The sequence below is a fragment of the Podarcis raffonei genome, chromosome 16, assembly GCF_027172205.1.
Source record: "Podarcis raffonei isolate rPodRaf1 chromosome 16, rPodRaf1.pri, whole genome shotgun sequence".
Classification (NCBI taxonomy): Eukaryota; Metazoa; Chordata; class Lepidosauria; order Squamata; family Lacertidae; genus Podarcis; species Podarcis raffonei.
This window is the reverse complement of record NC_070617.1, coordinates 1,320,670-1,335,745: the sequence shown is the minus strand read 5'-3', so window position 1 is coordinate 1,335,745 and position 15,076 is coordinate 1,320,670. Positions and strand designations below refer to the sequence as shown.

General features: G+C 42.3%; 1 protein-coding gene across 1 annotated transcript; it reads right to left on the bottom strand.

The window, feature by feature from the left end:
• Nucleotides 1–687: 687 nt before the first annotated feature.
• Nucleotides 688–9,993, bottom strand: LOC128404242 (vomeronasal type-2 receptor 26-like). Its single transcript, XM_053369735.1, has 6 exons — nt 9,779–9,993; nt 8,018–8,309; nt 4,703–5,563; nt 3,768–3,995; nt 1,770–1,896; nt 688–1,589 (listed from the first exon to the last, which is right to left on the bottom strand). Exons 1-6 carry the CDS (start codon nt 9,991–9,993, stop codon nt 688–690), a joined length of 2,625 nt encoding a protein of 874 aa, XP_053225710.1.
• Between the last annotated feature and the right edge of the window lie 5,083 nt (nt 9,994–15,076).

The window sequence follows — 15,076 nt, the reverse complement described above, 5'->3', positions numbered from 1 at the left end:
CTACTACTACTACTACTACTACTACTACAAGTTCAGTGCTATATTGCAGAATTCTCAGGGGTGGGGGTGGGTGGGACTTGCCTTCCAGAGCTTTAAACCATTGAGAGAGATCAAGAATGGTGGAGTTTTCTCCAAAATGTCCCAACTGGTTCCTTCTTTGGTTAGAATTTACTGCAATGACAAGGGAGGACTGGACACTTCCACAATTCACAAAGGCAGCACTCATTTATTCCCAGAATCCCCAGCATGAAATGGAATCTTGCAGCCATGTTCAGAATAATTTATTTGCGACCGTTCTTTAAGGATGAGGGCACTGCAGCTGCAGAAGACTTCCACAACAAAATAAATGACATTCCTCCTGTTTCAGGAGCTAGTTTGCTATACAGATTGATCACATGGATATCAGGAACAAGGAGGGATATATTAAATATGAATAGCAATGGGCAGAGCATTATCTTCCAGGTTCAGGCTGGGACTAGGATTGTAATAGCCTATTATTACCTGAACTCAAAGAGAATTGGTTGTGAAACACCACATTCAGAATTGCAGGACTATCTCAAACAATCTTGATCCATCAGAGACAGTGATCAGGAATGGAATATAACTAATTTCTCTTTACATGCTGCTCAATACAATGGGGTTAAATTACAGGTACATTTAATATTTCTAGAAAGTAATGTCGGTTCTTTAATTATTTATCCTGATTAGCTGTCTCCTACTGTTCAACTCAGGCCTCAGTAAAATGACATAGACTTTGGGGGAAAAGATGCAGCCCAGTAAGCCAGCACCAGATGCCAAGATGGAGAAGATCTCCACAGCCATCATGTACTTACCTTTGGTGCTCAGGTAGGTTGGAACAAAGGAGAGCCACACACTGCAAAAGACCAACATGCTGAAGGTGATGAATTTGGCTTCATTGAAACTGTCAGGCAACTTTCTAGCTAGGAAAGCCACCGTGAAGCTCACAACAGCCAGCAAACCCATGAATCCCAGGACACAATAAAACATGACAGTGGAACCTTCATTACATTCTAGTATTATTTCTTCAGTCATTGAGTCCATGTCAATGTCTGGGAAAGGAGGAGAAGTTGCCAGCCATATGCTACAGATTGTGGCTTGAATAAGGGAGCAGGAAAAAACAATTGGGGTGCCCAATGGCTTCCCTACCCACTTCCTCATTCGGGACCCTGGCTTGGTGGCCATGAAAGCTAGAACCACAATGGCAGTTTTGGCCAATATGCAAGAAATTGCCACTGAGAAGATCATGCCAAAAGCAGTTTGTCGAAGGAGGCAGGTGACTTCCTCAGGCTGGCCAATGAAGAGCAGAGCACAAAGGAAGGAGAGCAGGAGGAAAAGGAGGAGAATATAAGTGAGGCTGCGGTTGTTGGCTTTAACTATAGGAGTATCTCTGTGCTTTGTGAATATTTGAAGCACCAAAGCTGTGATGCAGGAAAAGAAGAGGGCCAACGTGGCCAAACTGATCCCCAATGGTTCTCCATAAGACAAGAATGTTTTGTCTTTGGGGAGGCAGCCATCCTGTTCATTGTTTGCATATTGATTTCCAGGGCATTCTAAACAGTCATCCATGTCTGAAAAAGAAAAAGAAATAAAGAAATCTCAATGAAACAAAAAGGTCTTCTGTCCCCAGATTGTCACAATGCACCTAAGAGATACCAGAATGTATATTTGCTACTTCCATACTGTTTTCCCACTAGAGAAAGGAGCTTCTGATGCACAGGTAAAATTAAAACGTGTGATGCATTCCTGACCTTCCTTGTTTGAGATCTTCCCTTCTGGACACGGAAGGCAATCATAGCAGCAGAATGGCTTTCCTTCCTTCTTGTTCTTTCTATAACCTACATGACAATTCTCATTACACAGAGAAGTGGGTTGTGCCTGTTCATAAATGAAAGAAGGAAATAGTTTGAGAGTTCGCATCTCACTGACCTATCTTCAAATAATAAAAATGACAGTAAAACAATAGCTTGCTAGAGGTTTTGTGCTTTTCCCCCCTAAAGATGACCTTTAATCCAGCACTAATTATAGCATTGGAACTCCAGTACATTTCCCTTTATGAAAGCCATATTAGTAAGTATTTAAATTTCTACAGATATTAGCATGGCAGTGCTAATCTCTATCAAATTAGAAAATGTTCAGCTGAAAGCTTATTGGGTCAATATCTCATGACTATAGAAATTGCTCAAGTATTTTTGACATAAACGTTGGCTCTCGATGCAATCTTTCAGTGCTATTTGTTTCTAGAGTTACCTTCTTCATCACCTGCATGTGCCTTACAATTTAATTTTGTTTTCTATAAAGCCTTCTGCAGAGCCAGCTGTTAAAAACAATAGTTTGACCAGGGGGTTGTGTGAACATTTACTGTTAATCATTTTAATTCAGCAGCCAATGTTTGCATGTTTGCCATGTTGAATGTAATGGTTTAAATGACACTGAAATTAGAATGCCTAAATGTGTATTGCTAACTTGGGGTTTGTTTCACAGGACTCAGATCTTTAACTAGTTAGTAATAACATGTTGATTGTTCCTCTACTCTGTGCTGAAAGTGAACCTTTGATCATGTGATGAAGGTATTTGGTTGCAAATCTCCATTTTGAAGGGAGTTGCCTGTTTGGTCTTTCTCTGAACACCACAGGGAACAGAAGATGTAAATGAAACTCTCAAGGAAAACAGCTCCAGGGAAACGGATGCTGTTAGAGAGAGAGAGAGAGAGACTTTGCTTCCAAGTCTGTTTAGATTATGTCACATTTCTAAGATGCTGAGCCTGTGTTGCACAGCACAAGACACTGCATGAATATTTGGTTGTATCTTTGATGTTTATGTTCTGTTTTTGAAGAGTTCTGCAAGTAAAAGTTTGGATAATATTTCTATGCAAACCAATGAGAAGGTTTCAACAGTGAATTGACTCTGTCTGGAGTAATTGTGGGATAAAAATTAGAGCTGTGGAACAGATTTGACCAAATCCCCAAGTGAATTGGGCTGATTTAGAAGGAACCAGACTTCAACCATGTTGGACAGAGACAGTCCTGAATCAAATTGAATTACAACCCCCCCCCCAAGTGATGTTAGGGTTTGGGATGCCAAATGGGAAGGGGAGGCAGGCAGCACCTGCAAATAGCACCATCACAGGGCTGTTTACAACAGAGCTTTCAAATAGCCCCACACTGTACTTTGGATATGTGTGCCTGTTCCAAGCAGGGGGACACATGGGTGCCATCAAATTGAGCAGGATTGAGCCCTCTGCTCACCAACCTCTGAGTAAATGGTCCAATCCTGACTGCAGGGGTCTGAAGTATGGTCTAAAGAAAGGTGGAGAGCATTTCTGACAGTAAGTTCAATTGGAATTTTAAGAACCCTAATCAAACATTGCCTTATCCCCATTTGATTTGGGGCCAAATAACTCCAGAATGGATTGGTGGTGTGTGCGCATGCAAAATACTAGGAAGGAAAGAAAAAAGAAAGGAGGAAGGAAGGAAGGAAGGAAGGAAGGAAGGAAGGAAGGAAGGAAGGAAGGAAGGAAGGATATTCTAATTAAAAGACATACTGGGCTACTTTGAATTTAATGGACTAGTGACACTCTGCAGCTCAGATACCTCTGCAAATAGGCTTGGAAACACAATAGCTTTCTTTTTAACAGTCAGGTTAATATAATATACCTAGTCTGATAATTGATGGTGATTCAATGTGTTGCAGTGAGGCAGTTTTCGTACTGACCAAAAAACTAGAGAAAATCCAGAACAACTTCTTACCTGGTTGGACCAGTTGGGCCACATGATACCATCATCATGAATGGTTAACCTCTTTTCTGGGGGAGCTTGTGGGTCCATTGTTCCAACTTTGGCTCTCAGAAATGACTGATTTGGGAATGTGACCCAATTTACTATATCAAATCCAGCTACCAATTCCCCATTTTGCTCAAAGGAAACTTCTTCCCCGGCACTATTATTGAAAGAAACTCTTCCCAGAAAGTGGTGGACCTAAGTTTGAAGAGGAAAAAAGCAATAAATGAAGATGCCAAAAATAATTAAATATAAGTAATATTTGTACAAATAGAGTGTTTATCTTTAACATCTAAGAGGTATAGTTCATGGTCTCCTTAAAAGATGTATGTTAGTGTCTTTCTCTCTGTGTTTTTAATGAGTCTCTTTTAATGAGTCAGTTTATCAAGCTTATCCAAAATGGATGGAGCTAAAAAGGAAAAACGAATTAATGAGCTCTACTATTTTCTAGAAAAAGAGAGGCTGGAACTCACCACAAACACCTCCTTCGTTCCCTTGGAATAGCAATGGTGCCCCCTGGAGAGGGGAGAGAACTGAGTTCCCCTGAGTTATGGCTGAAAAAAGCCCTGCTCATGAGGATATACAAAAGTTCGACATTGTGGAACACAATATTCATTTAACTGTTTTGTGAAGGCTAATTTCAATTGTAGCAATGTTCATTGTGAAGGTAAGATGTGGTTCTTTTAAGAATTACAGTTAGTCTTGGCCTAAATTTCATAGAACTTAGACCACAAATCTAAAATACTGGTGTCCATGTGTTTTATTATTCAACAACTGGGCGAGGGCTCAGGGCCTTGACACGCAGTGAGTTTCCCCTACTGACAGAGGTATTCAAGAAAATTGCCCCTTTGGCTGAGCTCCAGAGTTGATCACAGAGATCTGTATTAACTGGAAGACAACATTACCTGCCATGGCTGTTGATCTGTAAGTTTCCCTCTTGCTCCACCTGCCATTGCTCCGCAGTTTAATTTGGTGGACTGCATGGTGTGCAAAGCATGTGCCAAAATATAGATTGCATTGTAGATGCTGTAGCTGTGGGCTGTCATGCTCGCTTCAAAAACAGACCCAGGAAGGCTCGCGATATTCTCCTCCCCAGTGCAGAGTTTGCCATCTTTCTTCTCTGAAGCAGGGTCGGGAAAACCACAATTAAATGCCTCTTCCCAGAAAACCCTGAGAAAGCCATCTTCTTTTTCCAAGGTAGGCTTTCTCATCTGAATAAATTTCTGGAATCCTGGAAGATCCTTAGAGTGAACTGCAAAGGATAGAGCCCCATGGAGGAATGTGATGTCCCAACCTCTTTGAAAGGGAAATGAGGTGAAGTCCATCTGGGCTGTCATAATCCAGACTTTTGTATTTCCTTGCATTGACACATCATTTGTTTCTGCAAGTTTGGGTATCATTCTCATTACCATAATTGTTTGAATTTCACCATGCACAATCACAGCATTGGCAGTGCTTCCCACAATAATGCTGATTGTTTTCGAACCTTCTTCCACCATTTCATCAAACTCACCAGAAGAGGTAAGCCTAGGGAAACTTTCTATAAAATCAAAGCAGATACCCTTCTGGGCAAACATGGGGAGAATATTTTGTACAAATCTCTCTCCAGTGTCATCTTGGAGAAAAAGCACACCGATCCACACCCATCGGAAATGCAGCAGTAACTGAAGGATCCCCTCGTATTGCTGAGTCCCATCTGGGAATATCCAGTGGGTGAAAAGGGCTTGAATGTCATTAGTTGTCAAAGGAGAAGATCCATAGATGAGCTGAAGAGGGTCATTGTTAAAATCAAGGGAGGAAAGATGATAACAAATGATGATATCAAAACACCAATTAGACTCGAAACCAGATTTCAATCTCTATTTAATTGGTATACAGTGGTACCTTGGGTTAAGAACTTAATTTGTTCCGGAGGTCCGTTCTTAACCTGAAACTGTTCTTAACCTGAGGTACCACTTTAGCTAATGGGGCCTCCTGCTGCCGCCACGCTGCCAGAGCACGATTTCTGTTCTCATCCTGAAACAAAGTTCTTAACCCAAGGTACTATTTCTGGGTTAGCGGCGTCTGTAACCTGAAGCATTTGTAACGTGAAGTATCTGTAACCCGAGGTGGTTGTTGTTTAGTCGTTTAGTCGTGTCCGACTCTTCGTGACCCCATGGACCAGAGCACGCCAGGCACTCCTGTCTTCCACTGCCTCCCGCAGTTTGGTCAGACTCATGTTTGTAGCTTCGAGAACACTGTCCCACCATCTCGTCCTCTGTCGTCCCCTTCTCCTTGTGCCCTCAATCTTTCCCAACATCAGGGTCTTTTCCAGGGAGTCTTCTCTTCTCATGAGGTGGCCAAAGTATTGGAGCCTCAGCTTCACGACCTGTCTTTCCAGTGAGCACTCAGAGCTGATTTCCTTCAGAATGGATCACTTTGATCTTCTTGCAGTCCATGGGACTCTCAAGAGTCTCCTCCAGCACCAGAATTCAAAAGCATCAATTCTTCGGCGATCAGCCTTCTTTATGGTCCAGCTCTCACTTCCATACATCACTACTGGGAAAACCATGGCTTTAACTATACGGACCTTTGTTGGCAAGGTGATGTCTCTGCTTTTTAAGATGCTGTCTAGGTTTGCCATCGCCTTTCTCCCAAGGAGCAGGCATCTTTTAATTTTGTGACTGCTGTCACCATCTGCAGTGATCATGGAGCCCAAGAAAGTAAAATCTCTCTCTGCCTCCATTTCTTCCCCTTCTATTTGCCAGGAGGTGATGGGACCAGTGGCCATGATCTTCGGTTTTTTGATGTTGAGCTGTAGACCATATTTTGCGCTCTCCTCTTTCACTCTTATTAAAAGGTTCTTGTAACCCAAGGTACTACTGTATATTAACCAGGAGGATTTGCCTTTTTCATTATTTCTGTTTAAAAATCTAAACAGAAATAAATTTAGAATCTACAGATTTGGGAAATACTTGGCTATTAATGACTTCACATCAAATATAGCAATTTTGCAGTTAGGTTTATGGAAGAATTGGCTGCTTTTCACATCTAAAGAAAAGTAAAGGAAATAACTGGTAAATGCTTGTTCAAAGAAAAGCCTGATAAAGCTTTCTCCCCCTGCTGCATGTAAGGTTTCTCGTCTGAATAAATTCTGGAACCCTAGATGATTCCTTGTGTCAACTGCGAAGGATAGAGAACCATGGAGGAAAGCTATTTCCCACCACCTCTGCATAGGTTATGATATGAAATCCATCTGGACTGTTCTAATTCCAAACTTTTGCCATGGTTAGTATTGGTACATCATCTGTTTCTGCAGTATTGAGCCACGTTCTCACTTGGCTGTGCTTCCTATCACAACTATGAACATTTCAGAGCCATTCTCCACAATTTCACTGAGCTAACCAGCAAGAGCTTGTTTATGGATCCCCCCCCCCCATAAAATCAAAACAGATTTCCCAAACCTTGCACAAATAATGCTCAACTATCACCCATCAGATAAACCAAGCCAATCCACATCCATGTGAAATGCAGCTGTTGCTGAGCACCAGGTGAGAACATTTGGTGGCTAAAACCAGCTTGGATGTTTTCATTCATTACAAGGGAAGACCCATACAGCAGCTAAATGCATATTTTTTTAAACAACAACAACAATATTATTTGTATGCCATCCATCTGACTGGGTTGCCCAACCACTCTGGGCGGCTTCCAACAGAATATTAAAAACACGATAAATCATCAAACATTAAAAAACTTCCATAAACGGGGCTGCCTTCAGATGTCTTCTGAACAAGAGGAAAAGCGATACCAAAAAGTGATATTGAATATCACTTAAATGCAAATCCAGATTTCAATTTGATCAACATCGATTAATCTGAAGGATTCACATATTCTTTACCTCTGTTGATTTGGAAATGTTAAAGTTATTTTGGAAAATATTTCGATATAAGTGATTTTTCAGCAGGCATAGCAAACATACAGTTGTGGTGCCACAGGCCACAGATGTTTTATTACAGTCCTGAACAGCAGTAAAATGTCCAATGAAGAATTATTCCACCTGAGTTTTTAAGGATGTCTGGAAGTGAAGCAGACATATTTTCCACAACCTACATTTTTGGTTGAGAAATACCAACCTATGCCCACTTTGCCATTCAATTACCAGCATGCAACCCAATGAGATTTAGTCAAAGGCAACTGTAAATGGCTTTCATGATGACCCATGTCCCATGCAGAACTCTTACTCTTGGCATCTTGTACATAGACAGGATGGTTGACATGTGGAGACGTAAATCAGAGTTTGCCCCCCCAATGACCACCTTTGGAGTCTCCTGAACATCACACTTGTAGTTGGGGAGGAGTCTTTCTTGGCTAGAGAGAAGTTCCATGGAGGCTTGGTAGGTCCAGCTTGGACTGAAATGGCTGTTGTAGATGTGGAAACCCAGAGAGATATTGGGCAATATTTGGGGATTTTCATTTATCTCTTTCACAGCAAATGCCAAAGCCAGGATATGCTGGTAGAGTTGTGTCATTGGTCTGTATGGAGAGCGACATAGTGCATAACAGTTCACATTCACAAAAATGGATTTCATTCCCACAGTGAAGGAAAGTGTGTGGATATATTGAAACACAATATTGAAACATGGATGTTTTGCTGCGCTGAATATCTAACTCCTGCCACCGCATAGGCAGGCTGGCCCTGATTGCTGCTAGTTCTGTTCTACAGAGGAGGACGAGGAAGTCTGGTTACCAAAAGCTTACAATAAAATCACCTCTAAGTCTGAATGAATTATGACTTTGCTTGGATTAAAGTCAAATATTCAATAAGAAATCCTTAGCTCACCATAGTAAATGAGCAGAAAGCCTTAACAAAGTGAATGGGGATGTTAACTTCTTACTAGGACAGATCGTGAAGCTGAGGCTCCAATACTTTGGCCACCTCATGAGAAGAGAAGACTCCCTGGAAAAGACCCTGATGTTGGGAAAGATGGAGGGTGCAAGGAGAAGGGGAGGACGGAGGACGAGATGGTGGGACAGTGTTCTTGAAGCTACCAGCATGAGGGAGGCAGTGGAAGACAGGAGTGCCTGGCGTGCTCTGGTCCATGGGGTCACGAAGAGTCGGACACAACTAAACGACTAAACAACAATATCTTCTTACTGCCTTGCAATTATTTTTTTAAAAAACTGATCATTGGTATAAGCCTACCGTATAAGAAGAAAAAGTTTACCACAAACTGGGTGTGAGCTATCAGGTCTGCCCCCATGTCTCATAAACACCAGAACTACGTGGAAGGAAAAGGGTGGTAGGAATTCATACACACGTGGCCAATATTATGAAAACATTTTGGAAAGTATTTCTGTATCTCTGGCTCACAACATCAGTAGTTTTTAGATCAATACCATAAATATATATAGCATTAGAATGATAATATAATGCAACAGTGTTGAATTATCCTTATTCTATCAACAGTTATACCCAAATAAAAATGTTATACACAGAAAACCATGATAAAAGGTATTTCATAGCTTTTCATTATTTCTTTTGCTGCCATTACAGCCCAACAATAGCACCCCATGGAGTAAACCAAAGATTTCAGTTTGTCAGTTGTTATAATGTGAAACCAAGATTGCATTATTGCGTCTATCAGTTGTGCTTTATTCCTTGGCTGCTTCCGACTAAAATGGTTTCTTAATCAGCTCCACAGATTTTCAGTTGGATTCAGGTCAGGGCTATTCAGCACAGTTTGTGGCATTATATTCTGCATTAGATTATCTTTCTAATAATATTTAATTTCATGGCATTAGTACTGTTGTTATGAGCTGCCAAACCTTAGAAATACAGCTTTTCCTAAAGTTTTCCACAATTTTGGCCACTAGTGTAATGAGCATAACCTTCATCATATGTCAAATGCAGAAATATATTCATTACAGATATACGATAAGGTTTTTAAGGATACACACACAGAGAGAGAGAGAGAGAGAGAGAGAGACACACATTTCCTTACAGAATGTCATCGAAGAGTTCAGGTGTAGGAAGTTCAGTGAAGGCTATGCTTGAAGTTATATAGATTTGAGACATAATGCCAGCAATAACAACATCTCCAGACTGGAAATATTTGTGAAGAATAGGAAGAGGGTCACTGATGGAACATGGAGCGACAGCAGCCTTGCACTCATCTGGAGGAAGCAGCACTGACGCCAACATCATGGAAAGTACCATCCTGCACAGAGCATGGTAGGAGCAAGAGGAATTTTTTAGGCGACAATTCATCTCTTTGCAAAGTCTCACTGGGATGGTTACAAAAGCCAGATTTTTGCAGGAAAAAGAATCAATGATCAGTTTGACAGAGCCCTTGGTGTAAGGCCAAGCTTTGAACATCACAGGAAATATTAATAGTATCTGCAAGTCTTGATTCATAGTTTTCATGCAGCTACTGGAACTCCCCAGAGAGTCAAAGAAATGATCGTGATTTCTTTGATAATTACAGGAGACTTAATCAGCTTTGCTAGGTTGTTGCTTCTTGGTGATGTGCAGTGGGGGAAGATGTTTATTACATCATAGCCAAAGTCTCAGCTGGTCCTCCTTAGTAGGGAGGAATAAGAGTTTAATGAGATTCAGCAAAATGAGAGAGAAAAGTCACCTAGAAAACTGTGTGAAAGAAGAAAATTTATAATAAAAGAATAACTGCATTTCAGCCAATAATTTAAAGAGGTAGAATAAAACTTTGCACAACCTTTAAATTGAGTCAGTTTATCAAGCTTATCAATTATATTAACTAACACCATATAGACAATTATGGACATACCATAATTTTAAATTAAAATTCAATAATCAAATTTAGATTTAGAAATCTGTTAATTCAGTGATTTAGGCTCTTTCTCAATGAGGTTTAAAGTGTTCAAGACTCCAATACAGTGGTACCTCAGGTTACCTATGCTTCAGGTTACAGAGGCTTCAGGTTACACACTCCGCTAACCCAGAAATAGTGCTTCAGGTTAAGAACTTTGCTTCAGGATAAGAACAGAAATCGGGCTCCGGCGGCACGGCAGCAGCAGGAGGCCCCATTAGCTAAAGTGGTGCTTCAGGTTAAAAACAATTTCAGGTTAAGAGCAGACCTCTGGAATGAATTAAGTACTTAACCTGAGGTACCACTGTATAGCAGTCAATTCTGAACAAGTTATGTCCAAAGAAGTAAGGCAATACTACATAAATATTCTTAATTCTATCTTCTGGTGCTGAAAAACTGTAGGTTGTATTTTTCTAACTAGACTGACCACCACCAAATTCTGAGGCCTAAGACCATATTGTAAACAACATGGTTGATCTTGTGGGGAACTTGATCTGAAAGGTGTCCTGGATCTTTAGGTGCAGCATATCTCTCAGTCATCTGATATCGCAGTGACATCAGAGAACCTATTTATCTCACATGAATGATCAGCTGATCATTGGGGTTGAAAATCTCCAAACATGGCACTCTGCAACCCCTTGCAATCAGTTGATCATTGGGGCTTCCATACTGGTACTCACAGAGCTATGATAGCCTTCGTGATCAGCTGACTGTTGGGGCTTCCATAGCACCATGAAAGCTGATTTGCAGGCCTGAACTATCAGCTCATCACCAGCACTTGTAGAGCACTTTGCACAGGGCTTTCTAGGTGCTCCTGACAGCTGATGGAATCTACAAACCCTCATCAGCCCAGCCACTCATTATCTGTCCCGCAGCTGACATCAGATATATCACATCAGATATAGCATATCTGTCAGGGACTGGCCAGATGAGGAGGAGGAAAGGTGGTGGTCTCAATCTCAAGAGGCTTCCAGGCAGGAGGCAGATAAAGATTGCATGGACCCAGGTGTGCGGCGGTGGCAAACAGGAGGAGGAGGAGGAACAGGAGAAAGGAACAGGAGCAAGCCAGCATATGTTCTAATCCTGAACAGAGTCAGAAGTGGTAGAAACAGTACAGCAGACAGTTGACACCATGTCACCTGAAAGCCTGGTAGCTTCTCCTTCACAGTAGGCGGTAAGGACCAATTTGGAAGCTAGGAAGTGTTTTGGTGTTTTGCAGTGTTTGGGCATCTTTTGTCCCAACGTATCTAAGCACCAAAGGGGGAAAAACCTGGTGGCTGTGGAGATCTTCTCCATCTTGGCCTCCAGTGCTGGGATGCTGAGCTGTATCTTTTCCCCTAAATGTTATATAATTATCTTGAGACATGAAATGAACAATAAAGAACAGTTGAAAAAAATTAATAAGTATCAATCTAACAACTGAAATCATTATATTCAAATGTGGATACTTTTTAAAATGTTTCAAGGTTTGTTTGGTTGAGATGATCAACAGAAAGGGTTCAACTCTCAGGAATCCTTTTTTTTAGAATGAGATTATTGTTATTATTATTATTTTCCACAATACAGTGTGATAGCAGTAATAGAAAATACAAATTGAATGAGTAGAATACAGAGTCCTCTGTGGGTGGACTCTTCTTAGCCCTTACCACCCACAACAGAGAGAAACTCCCCTGAGTTCTCACTTGGCACCTGTAATGGTTCTAGGGGTTGCTCGTGCGTAAACCGGCGCCACACCTGGCTGGGTTGCCTGAGTGAACCTTTTCTGTCCAGACAGCCACTCACCCGTGGCTGACTCAATCGCTGGCAGAATCCGTCAGTGGACGTTTCTTGAACTTCTTCCAGCAAAGAAGCTCTTTGACACCTAGTCTCCACCTACTCTCCCTGCACGGAAGCCTTCTGCGCAAGGAGGGTGTGGGCAGTGGAGGACCCCTACTCTCCCCGCTGCTTCCCGGCAAGGAGTCATGGGACCACCTCGCCGATTCCCCCATCTGCCCCCCTTCTCCACTGGTGCTACGCTGATTCTCTTCCCCAGAAGATGGGCTGCCTCTCCCCCTCCCGGGGTGCTCTCTGGAGTCCCTCTGGAGCCCGCTCTCTCCCTCCGGCCCTGATGGCAGTTCCCTGACAGCACCTTTACGTTCTCCTCTCACCCTGGGAGACAAACATCACCGATGGAGAAAATAATAATGTAATACTGCATCATGTTGTGGTTCCATTTTCTTTTCAATCTATGGCCTAGCTAAACTGAAAAGACCTGTACCTATCCACCTTTTACTGTACAGTACTGGCTGCTTTTAAGGGACACAGGTGGCGTCTTTGCACATTATCAGCAGAGCATTCCTGGTTAGGAAATTCTCACTGGAACATCCATGCAAATTTGGTCTGTTCAGTGCAAAGAAATCAGTGATCAGTCTGAGAGTGCCTTGAGTCTAGCAGCCTTGAATGGCACAGGGGCTATTCATGGCATCTTCTATCCTTGGTTCCCAGTTTGTATGGGGCTGCTGTATGATTCTCCTGGGATGGAGAGAAGAAGCAGAAGTGACTATGATTAACTTTATAATCAGAGGAGAGATAATTACCAGTTTTGAGTTGTAGGTTTTCTATCAGATCGCATCAGAAAATCACGTTTCCCTTATCAACTACAGGTGCAAAATTTCGAACAAGGCATATCTATCCCTATGGAGGCAAAAAGGCATGGGCAATAACATTAATGCAAAAGCATACTAAAGACATGAAAGCTCTGATGGATGAACAGAACACATTTGATGCTATAGATTTGTTGTAACTCTTCATGTCTCACTAGAACGGCAAGGAACGCCAGATCTTTGCAGTGTAAGGAGTAATTGATCAGACTGAGAGAACATCAAGGGTCAGCCCAAGATTGAATATAACAGGGGATATGAACAGCTTCATTGAGTCTTTGTTCATCGTTGGCATGTGGCTACTTGAATTTTCCTGGGATTTGGAGAAGAATCAGTTATTTCTATGAACTTGATGATAATAGTAGGAGAAATAATTTCCCTCAGTAACATTGCACTCAAAAATATGTTTAGCACATCACTGACATTGCCCCCACACCCAAAAGAAGACTTGGAGATATAAGTGGAGTAAAATGTTTATTTGTTAAAATATAAAAAGTCAGAGGAGCGGTGAATAAAACTAAGAACAATTTGCTCATCAAAGTATGGGTGAAATCTTTACTAAATCTACTAGGGACACATCCCTCCATCTCTCTGGGCTTGTCACACAACCTCAAGCTGTGGCTCACCAACTAAGGATGGGGAGGAAATGATTCCCTCCTTGGGACGTGAGACTCGGTTATGAATTGGCACTATTAGGAGGCACCATTGAGCAGTGCACACGCAAGACCCCCATAGTTGATTTTGGGGGGAGCGATAACACAACTCCTTGCCAAAGGCGCAAGGGACCCCAGATACACACTATTACATGCACACATCTCAGCTAGGGAACCAAACTGATTCAAACAGGAATGACACAGGAGCCCAACTTTGAACTTTTATCAAGCCTCCTGAGACTGTTTCCACTGAAATTGTTCTGCAAGGTTGCAGGGGTTTAGAGGATTGAGGTTGAATCCTGACAAGACAGAAGTACTGTTTTGCAGTGACAGGGGGTGGGTGGCTGTGGGGGACTCCCTGGTCCTGAATGGGGTAACTGTGCCCCTGAAAGACCAGGTGCGCAGCCTGGGAGTCATTTTGGATTCACAGCTGTCCATGGAGCCGCAGGTTAATTCTGTGTCCAGGGCAGCTGTCTACCAGCTCCATCTGGTATGCAGGGTGAGACCTTACCTGCCCGCAGACTGTCTCGCCTGTGGTGAATGCTCTAGTTACCTCCTGCTTGGACAACTGCAATGCACTCTACGCGGGGCTACCTTTGAAGGTGACCTGGAAACTGCAACTAATCCAGAATGCGGCAGCTAGACTGGTGACTGCGAGTGGCGGCCGAGACCATATAACACCGATCTTCAAAGTCCTACATTTGCTCCCAATACATTTCTGAGCACAATTCAAAGTGTTAGTGCTGACCTTTAGAGCCCTAAATGGCCTCAGCTCAGCCCAGTAGACCTGAAGGGGCATCTCCACCCCCATCGTTCAGCCCACACACAGCGAGAAGTGAGGTTGCAGGGAACCAGGCAGAGGGCCTTCTCGGTAGTAGGGCCTGCCCTGTGGAAAGCCCTCCCATCAGATGTCAAGGGAATAAACAACTATCCGAGTATCAGAAGACATCTGAAGGCAGCCCTGTTTAGTGTAGTTTTTAATGTTTGAAGTTTTATTCTGTTTTTAAGGTTCTGTTGAAAGCCACCCAGAGTAGCTGGGGAAACCCAGCCAGGTGGGCAGGGTATAAATAATAAATTGTTGTGTTGTTGTTGTTGTTGTTGTTGTTGTTGTTGTTATATTTAACTCAATCAGAGGTCAGAATTGAGGTTTCCTGTGATGCCCT

What these genes read in the sequence shown, in the direction of transcription:
- LOC128404242 (XM_053369735.1), bottom strand. Translation starts at nt 9,993, where the DNA reads ATGGTACTTTCCATGATGTTGGCGTCAGTGCTGCTTCCTCCAGATGAG. An exon ending in CAGATCAACAGCCATGGCAG is followed by an intron (nt 3,996 to 4,702) that starts GTAATGTTGTCT and finishes CTTCAAACTTAG; the next exon opens with GTCCACCACTTTCTGGGAAG. An exon ending in GAAGATCTCAAACAAGGAAG is followed by an intron (nt 1,590 to 1,769) that starts GTCAGGAATGCA and finishes TTTCTTTTTCAG; the next exon opens with ACATGGATGACTGTTTAGAA.